We start from the raw sequence: 8,201 nt of genomic DNA on the forward strand, positions 1-8,201 counted from the left end.
ACATTTTAGGTTTTGGTAAAGAATGTCAGCCAGATTGTAAAGCATCTAGAAACGAGAGATGTCAAAGAATAGACGGAATGATGAAATGTATTTGTCGACCTGGCTTTGCTAGAATGTTCCCTGACAGACCTTGTAAACGTGAGTTAATATTTTACAAATACCTTCTTTACATATTTATAAGTCAACGTATTGATTAACTGTTGTACATTTCTGTTCCAGCTACATACACATATTCTGTGAAACTAGCCCTGAAGTCTCAAGGTCATGATCGTCTTGTATTCCATGAGAGCTTGTCAGATAATTCAAGTAAACAGTACCACAAGTTAGCAGTCGCAACTCATGAAGGCATCAATAGAATGATAATGCAGTCAGATCTAAGAGATGTTTATCATGGTGTTCACATATCCGGATTCTATCCAGTTGATATCACGCCAGCTAAGGGAGAAAAATATCAAGGAGTTATAAATGATTTCTATGTTCAGGTAATAATTTTACTTGAAATAATTTTGTTTTAATAGCCTTAACTTATTTTGAAATATTAATTCAAATTGAAAATTGTGAATAAATAAAATGCATATGTAAATATAATTTTGCTTAACTTTTCAGCTCTCAGACAATGCCCACGAGAGCAGATTGAAAGAAGTCATCGAGAAATACTTGAGGAACAATAACTATAGTCTTGGAGGAACTGACGTGTTTGCTGCTGGTGAACTGATGGATAAATTGAATGTCAGCGGTAAGTTTCACAATCACGTATACTTACTTACCTTTTTAATAAAACAAAAGTGAAACGAGATGGTTTGATTATGTCAAAGAATCTGTTATCTAAGAATTTTTGGTTTACACTGTATCAAGAAATGAGCAGATGTATGCTGCCTGATATCCCATAAATTGTGTTGCGAAATTATAACCCCGTATAAAGTTTGTATGCCACTATAATCTACTACTAATCAACGTTCCAGATTTCGATGAGTGTGTGAGCGCGCAATTCCACGACTGTTCGGAGCATGCGCGCTGCTTTAACTTACGCGGGACCTACACTTGCAGCTGTCTGGAAGGATACGGGGATCTTAGTGTCAACCCGCTATACCCTGGCAGGATATGCTCGGGTAAGATTTATGTCACAATAACTTTGAAGCCCGCAAATAAATGCTGAATGGCTCAACTGATGAAACACCATGGCCACATGCAAGATGGATTTAACTTTTTACACTTCGACAAATGAACTATATAAAAAACTACAAACTGCTTAAAGTTATTTTGCATTGTATGATGTACACTTGCAGCGGAGCCTGTGGGATGTGAGCGCTGTAACTATCACGGCGCGTGCTACTCGCGTGACGATCAGCGCGTGCTGTGCGAATGTTTCCAGTGGCATGCCGGCGCTTCCTGCCAGATTAACCTCAAAGGTAAGCTTGCTCATTTTAAGATAAATATCTCAGAACTTTTCTAACGCTACGTCGTGGCCTATTGTGTGAGCTATAAGAATTTGTTAGCAAAAACTATACGTCCCCCTTGTTTCATCGAGTGGAGATGAGCGAGTGGTCTTCTTGTGTTCGTTGCTTCGAGTTGATCATGATTTTAACACCTAATATTTGTTTACGCCTAGTTGTCAACGCTTTCAGTTTTAAACTATGACTTTAAATTTGATTGTAGTCTCGATTCTCTTGTTGAAGTGATTGGTTAATATTATCGTTAACATTCCAGTGGTACTGATATCTCTGGTGGTGTGTGGGGCGCTGCTGACGGCGGTGCTGGGTCTGTGTGCAGTGCTGGCTTGCCGGCGCTCCCCCGCGCGCCCCGCGCACACCCCGCAGCGCTCCATAGTCGCCTGCATACAGAGCATGCCCAGCTTGCATCAGGTAACTTGACACTAGAACAGCTGGATCCTTAACATAGACCAATAAGGTTAGGTAGATGTTGCATTGGATTTTAAGTTATTTAAATCTGTAAAATGTTAGGGATTTTTTTTTAAATTTACCTATTGTGCTTTAACGTTATCGTTTTTCTTTTATTATTTCATATTTAAATGGATTGTTGAACTGAGTTAAATCCAGAATATAGTTAGTCACATATTTGCTATTGTGGTATGAAAGAAATGGTTTATTTGAAAAAATCTTGTATTATGTTTCAGGGTGCAGTTCCATCAAAGAAGCGAGCGGACAAGCGGGCGCTGATACCGGAGCGGACGGAGTCAGGCGACGCCTCTAGTATTCAGAACGCGTCTTTGCCATATATGCCGTCTAAGGTAGGGTTTATACTCATAGGCGGTTTCCTCCTTCTGCGAAATAGTAATTTCGCAGAAGGAGGAAAGGGAGCGAGAGCGCGAGGATAATCCCCTCGCGCCCCCGCTCAGACGCAGGAGAGTGGGGAGAAGGAGGCGGGGTTTCGCCGCCGTACTTCTCCCCACAAACCATGCGTGAGAGGGAGGCCCCTTCAGGGCGATAACGCAGGCGGGGCCACGGAAGAAAGCTAAAGCGTTCCCGTGGCGCCCGCCATAATGCGTTAGAGGGCAGTCAGGTTTTAGTGGGTATTCCGGTCACCTTCTGTGGCCGGGGAGTCCCACACTCCCTACGCCATTGCACAGCCCGGCGTAGGCGTGCGTAAACGCATTTCCTGACTTTAAAAAATAAAAGGGTTTATACTCATATTACTTTATACTATTTCATTCCAAGTTAGAGACTGTCGGATGCTAATTTACCACCATTGTATTAGTTGGTTACTTTGAGAGGCCCTTTTTGTATAAATCTCTGACTAAATCTACTCGAAAGGGCTTTTTTAGTAGTTATTGTATCTGTGTACTCTCAGAATGATGTACATACAGCTTTAATTTATATGAACTTTCTATGAATGTGTACTCCAGCGCGCGTCATCAAGTAAGAAGTTCGTGGCGATGTGTGACCCCCCCGCGCACGCCCCGCCCCCGCCCCCGCCCGCGCCTGCTGTTGTCATCCCCCGCGCTCGCCTTCACCCGCACCACTCTGACAGGTTACCTACTGAAAATAACTTTATTATTAACTAGCTGTCACCCGTGACTCCGTCTGTGTGTTCTTTCGCATTTATAATATTAGTAAGATTGTTTAAAATTGTTATGCGCACTATGCTCTTGAACCAAAAGGCAAAAATCTGTCCATACTAAGCATAAATTAAGGATTTTAATTTACTCTTATAATTTGTTTTCAGCCGCGATAACCTCGCGAGGAAGAGAAGCTTGGAGTTAAGTAGTGAAGCCAAGCTCATCAGCTACTTGGAGTCAGGAGCTACTAATACTAATGATGAAGTAAGTTTGTGTAGTACTCAGCGTTTCAGTTGGCACTTGAGGCACAAGAGTTCGCTTGTTACGGACGTGCCAATTCCGATGTCACATACTTTTTAAACAAATAAATTTTATTTTCAGATGAGAAGGAAACATAGTTTGGAATCATCTTACAGTGCACAAAAAGATCGACATAATAAACAAGGTAAATCTAATATATAAAATTCTCGTGTCACGGGGTTCGAACTTGAACTCCTCCGAAACGGCTTGACCGATTCTCATGAAATTTTGTGAGCATATTCAGTAGGTCTGAGAATCGGCCAACATCTATTTTTCATATCCCCCATTTTTTAACTGCGCGCGGACGGAGTCGCGGGCGACAGCTAGTTATGTATAATATTTTAAAATATTCGAGATATTTAGAAATGGCGCCATCTAGTTAATAAACAAAAATTTACTTATGTTGTACTCGAATGATTAAAGAGCGTTAGTGACTCAGGAGTTAAACACTTGATTTGCAATCTGTAGGTCCTGGATTCGAATCCCGCCATGTGCCAATGTGTTTTTCGATTTACATATGTACATTTATCCGACGTTCTTACGGTGAAGGAAAACATCGTGATGCTGCACATATCTGAGAAGAAATTCAATGATATGTGTGAAGTCAACCCGCACTTGGCCAGCATTGACTATGACCTAGTCACCCCTAACTTGGGGTAGGCTCCGAGCTCCTCAGTGGGGACGTATAGTGAGCTGATGATGGATTCTTCTCCGTTTACAGGAGCCCTAATATCAGCCGGATTCAAAGTATCAACAACAATTCGTCCTGACGAGACAATGGATCGTGACAAGAAGGATGACAGAGATGACATGTCCTCAGTCAATAAGACTGACATCGACGGAGAACTTTCTAGATTCAGCACGTTAAGGAAATCTTATAGGTATTGATTCAGTTCAGGTAATATTGTTAATGCGTCTTTCAGCGAGGTTTGCCGGTATGTATGTATGTATGGATAGAAATAAAGTTGAACCTGGATAAGCGAGAGTCTAAGAGACCGTGATATTTTTACCGGTTATAGATTTTTCTTTCTAACCCGAGTTTCTCGCTTATAGAGGTAGTGCGTCAGGACAGAAAAACGACTCTCGCTTATAGAAGTTTCTCGCTTATCAAGGTTCGACTGTATAATATATTTGGATTTCCCTATTGATATTTTTTTTGTAGTGTGTAAATTTTTTTTTTAATATTTATGTAATTATGTAGCTTTTCAGTCTTCTGTAGTTTAAATTAAGTTTACATTTAGTGAGTACTTACTTATTTTTTTTAATATTTAGTCAAGAAGACTTATCAGAATGGACGGACGCTGAAAGAAGAATTGGAGAATTGTAAGTATTGACACAATTGATCTGTATTTAAACACTAACAGTAGGTTTCTAAGGCCAAAAACGGTGTAATGTAAACTGCCTGTAGGAAAGTTTACAGATAAGCTTTGGTTACTTGATTTGTTAACAATTTCAGAACGTTGTCGGAGGCGAGGTCGGTGGGCGGCACACTGCCAGCAAGCACTGGCAGAGCTGCATCCTCCACAAGATTAACACATCAGGTTTGCACAAGCATGCGATATTATTAATTTAGTCGCATGAGTATGCATGACATAGAAGAGTAACTCTTGGTTTAGACATGACAGGTCCAATATGTCTAGTTTGGAGAGCTAAATAAAATTTATGCATGACGGTACAAATTGCACTTTAATTTAAAAGCTGTCAAACATTTTTTTAACTTCAATTTAAAATTAATTAAACTGAAATATTTTGTGCACTTTCATGTAATGAAGTTTCCATGTTCTTTTCCCAAATTGAATGCAGGAGGCCAACACGATGGCGGAGCGAGACCTGGGCTCCACCTTCCTCTTACCGCACGTCCACCTCTATAAACCTGACCTTGTGGGTATTGCACATCTCTTTCTCACACTCTCAATCTTACTTATTTTGTAATATTTTAATCTAACAATCCTATCATATTAATACAGTCAAACCTGGATAAACGGGAGTACAAGGAACCGCAATATGTTTCTCGCTTAAAGAGTTTACTCTCCAACCCGAGTTTCTCACTTATGGAGGCCGTTCGTCATGACCAAACAATGACTCTCGCTTATAGAAGTTTCTCGCTTATCATGGTTCGACTGTATTTGATGCAATTGATTAGTATGATACCTGTTCGTATCAACGACCATGGCTAGAGCAGAGCCTGCCCATAGTAACGGAAGATTCCACAGCAACGATAAAAATATGTAGAGCATACGTGATATGTAGCAGGAAGTCTAAAAGATTGGGGCGCACGTAACACACACACACACCTATGAAGATCGTGTAAATGCTCATGCTTGGTCAGGCATCTAAGAACATATATAAGGCGAAATACACATCAAATAAACCTCTTCCGTTACCAGCATTAGGTGGTTTTATTTCCTCGCGCTCCGCATTGGGGGTGCACCGTTGATTATTGCCGGTGCACCTCCCGTGCGAGTTGTTCTGTATATCCGCAGTCAGTCCCCTATCCGGGGCCGATTTAGGATGTACATGTTGGTCCTTCGATCTAAAACTAATTTTAGTAATGATTAATGTATTTTTGTTTTCTATTATTTTTAACTTAGTTCATTAATTTTTTATAGATTACAGCGAATCTGATTTTATGCTAGAAACAATACAATTATTGACTTTTTAAGGGAGTTTGGTTTAATTTAGTGAACATTTAACGCAATGGACATTTCAGTATGTAATTAAGAAACAATGTTTGCCATAAAATGTACATCTCTGAGGCGTATTTGTATAATAATAGATGAGCCATTGATGTAAATTTTAACGTGTTGTTTTTTTGATTGATTTTAGACCAGTGACGTTTCGGAGTTTGATTCGTTGTGAAGATGAAGAACATTGAAAATATTAATAAGTATTTTTTTTTAAAAAGACATGGCAAATTGGATTATATGAGAATAATAGAAAAAAGAAACTGTACAAATATGCTTTTTAAGGAATTATTTACCACCTAAATGATTATTTATGCATTTATTAATTATTTATTTGATTATTTAATATGTTTTTTTTTTCGTCTATTTGCTTTACAATAACAAAAATAAAGTGTATGAATGCCATAATAATTTAAGAATACATTTAAGTTTTAAATAAATGTGTGAAAATAATTTGAACAAGAAATCATTTTTAATTTTATTAGTTCTTTTAGTATTCTTGTACGATTTCTTATTTGAAGAGTTTTCATACATCAACTTTATCTTGTTAATTCAACGTAAGTTATTTATTTATACATATTATAGAGAAGAAATTGGTTAACGGCAAAATCCAATAATTGATTTCAAACCATTTTTTGATTTTCCAAGATATTTTAAATTATAATTTCATGTTATTTTTTTTCAATTTTGAATACTAAAAAAATAACCTTCGATTCATTTTTTAGGATTGATTATTGGTTTTCGTCGCTATAAAAGTTGTATTAATTGATTGTATAATAAAGAGGCTCAAATGCATTTATTTTATGACTTAGACTAGTCTTACGATAACTTTTGTAAAACCACTTTTTGTATAGATGTTTAAAATAAATTAAAAATGAAAAAAAAATCTAAAACCTTTTTCAATCGAAAACTATTAACTTCACATGAAAATTTTATGTAATTTAGTGAAAATTGCGTCTAAGGGTTCACGACTTATCAACTCTTCGTCCACCAGGAACCGCTTCGTCTCGCAATCGCCGCGTCATCTACTCGTCGCCGCCTCGATGTCGAAGGAGCGGGATAAAGACGTGATGGGATTTGTTAGCAAAATGTCAGCAGCGGCGAGCAACGGCAAGTAAACGCCGCGGCGATTACGAGGCGAGGCGGTGTCGAATAAACGAGGAGTGAAGCAATGTTCGTTAACCGTAATTCTCACTAGGAAACATTGATACTTGTACTGTTTCTTTTGTTGAATAAGAAATTTACAATAAGGATCTGCTTTAGTGACTAACAAACAACGTAAATACTTCAGTAAGATTAAATTGCATTATCTCCGATTTAAAAATCCGTTTCTATCATTTTTAGTGTAATTAAAAAATGTGCAAATCTAGTGCCAACGTTGTTTAGAATTAATCTAAACGAGAAAGATTTTAACAAGAGTGGTAATTATTGTTAAATATAATTTTATTTTTTAGTCTGTGTACAAAAGTAATTTATTTTTAATTTATTAAATTACATTTAAGTGTTTTGAAGCACTGTAAAGCTTTTAGTCCTATTTATTTATTTGTGAATTAAATTTTTATTACAAATTTGTATGTTTTATTATTACTTAAATTCTAGTATTCTATTGGACTCTTCATAGCAGGATATTTCTACTAAAAAAGTGAAAATTTACGATTGTTAGTGAACCTGGATAAACAAGAACTGGTTAATCGAAAAACCTCTGTAAGCGAGAATCATTTTCCGGTCTCCACAGATAACCTCCATAAGCGAGAAAGTCAGGTTAGGAAGAAAACTCTATAAGCGAGAGAAATATAGCGATCCTGATCTTTCGCTTATCCAGGGTTTGACTGTATATTGAAGCTATACTTTTTTATCCTTTGGAAAAAGAGGTTAAATTAAACAACAATTTAAATATGAGACATAGCGTTTTTATTAAATATTCAATAGTAATTTAGTTTATCGATAGAATATTTAGAAATATTACAAATACAACGTGAAACAATTGAATACAGCAACTAAACTAATCTGAAACTTAATACAGCGCAGCGGAGCCCAACATCGAGAAAGCACATCGACTAACCGCGGAATTCAACTGCCGAAACACACCTACGAAAACATATAGCCATCTTTAACATTCTTCTAGAAAAAGCTAAGATGACATATGTAGTTGTTTTTGCAGAAGAAAACTCATGGTTAAAACATAATCTATCATATAAATA

The 8,201-nt window shown here is 37.4% G+C and overlaps 1 protein-coding gene across 3 annotated transcripts in view; it reads left to right on the top strand.

Moving 5' to 3' along the window:
- The window catches only part of LOC106720021 (mucin-17), an 81,123-nt gene extending 74,914 nt beyond the window's left edge, over window positions 1-6,209 (top strand). For 2 of the 3 annotated variants that reach the window (XM_045683666.1, XM_045683667.1), the window contains 12 exons: window positions 10-138; window positions 220-482; window positions 607-736; window positions 963-1,109; window positions 1,287-1,409; window positions 1,708-1,862; window positions 2,135-2,248; window positions 2,864-2,988; window positions 3,184-3,280; window positions 3,398-3,461; window positions 4,038-4,197; window positions 4,589-4,682. In XM_045683666.1, coding sequence (XP_045539622.1) covers window positions 10-138; window positions 220-482; window positions 607-736; window positions 963-1,109; window positions 1,287-1,409; window positions 1,708-1,862; window positions 2,135-2,248; window positions 2,864-2,988; window positions 3,184-3,280; window positions 3,398-3,461; window positions 4,038-4,197; window positions 4,589-4,643 — 1,562 coding nt within the window. In that variant the 3' untranslated portion in view covers window positions 4,644-4,682. Of the gene's footprint in view, window positions 1-9; window positions 139-219; window positions 483-606; window positions 737-962; window positions 1,110-1,286; window positions 1,410-1,707; window positions 1,863-2,134; window positions 2,249-2,863; window positions 2,989-3,183; window positions 3,281-3,397; window positions 3,462-4,037; window positions 4,198-4,588; window positions 4,683-4,772; window positions 4,858-5,119; window positions 5,198-6,142 lie in introns of those variants that run through there. The other variant, XM_045683669.1, reaches the window with a different exon arrangement.
- Window positions 6,210-8,201: the final 1,992 nt, after the last annotated feature.

This window comes from Papilio machaon, chromosome 23 (assembly GCF_912999745.1).
Source record: "Papilio machaon chromosome 23, ilPapMach1.1, whole genome shotgun sequence".
NCBI classification, from domain to species: Eukaryota; Metazoa; Arthropoda; class Insecta; order Lepidoptera; family Papilionidae; genus Papilio; species Papilio machaon.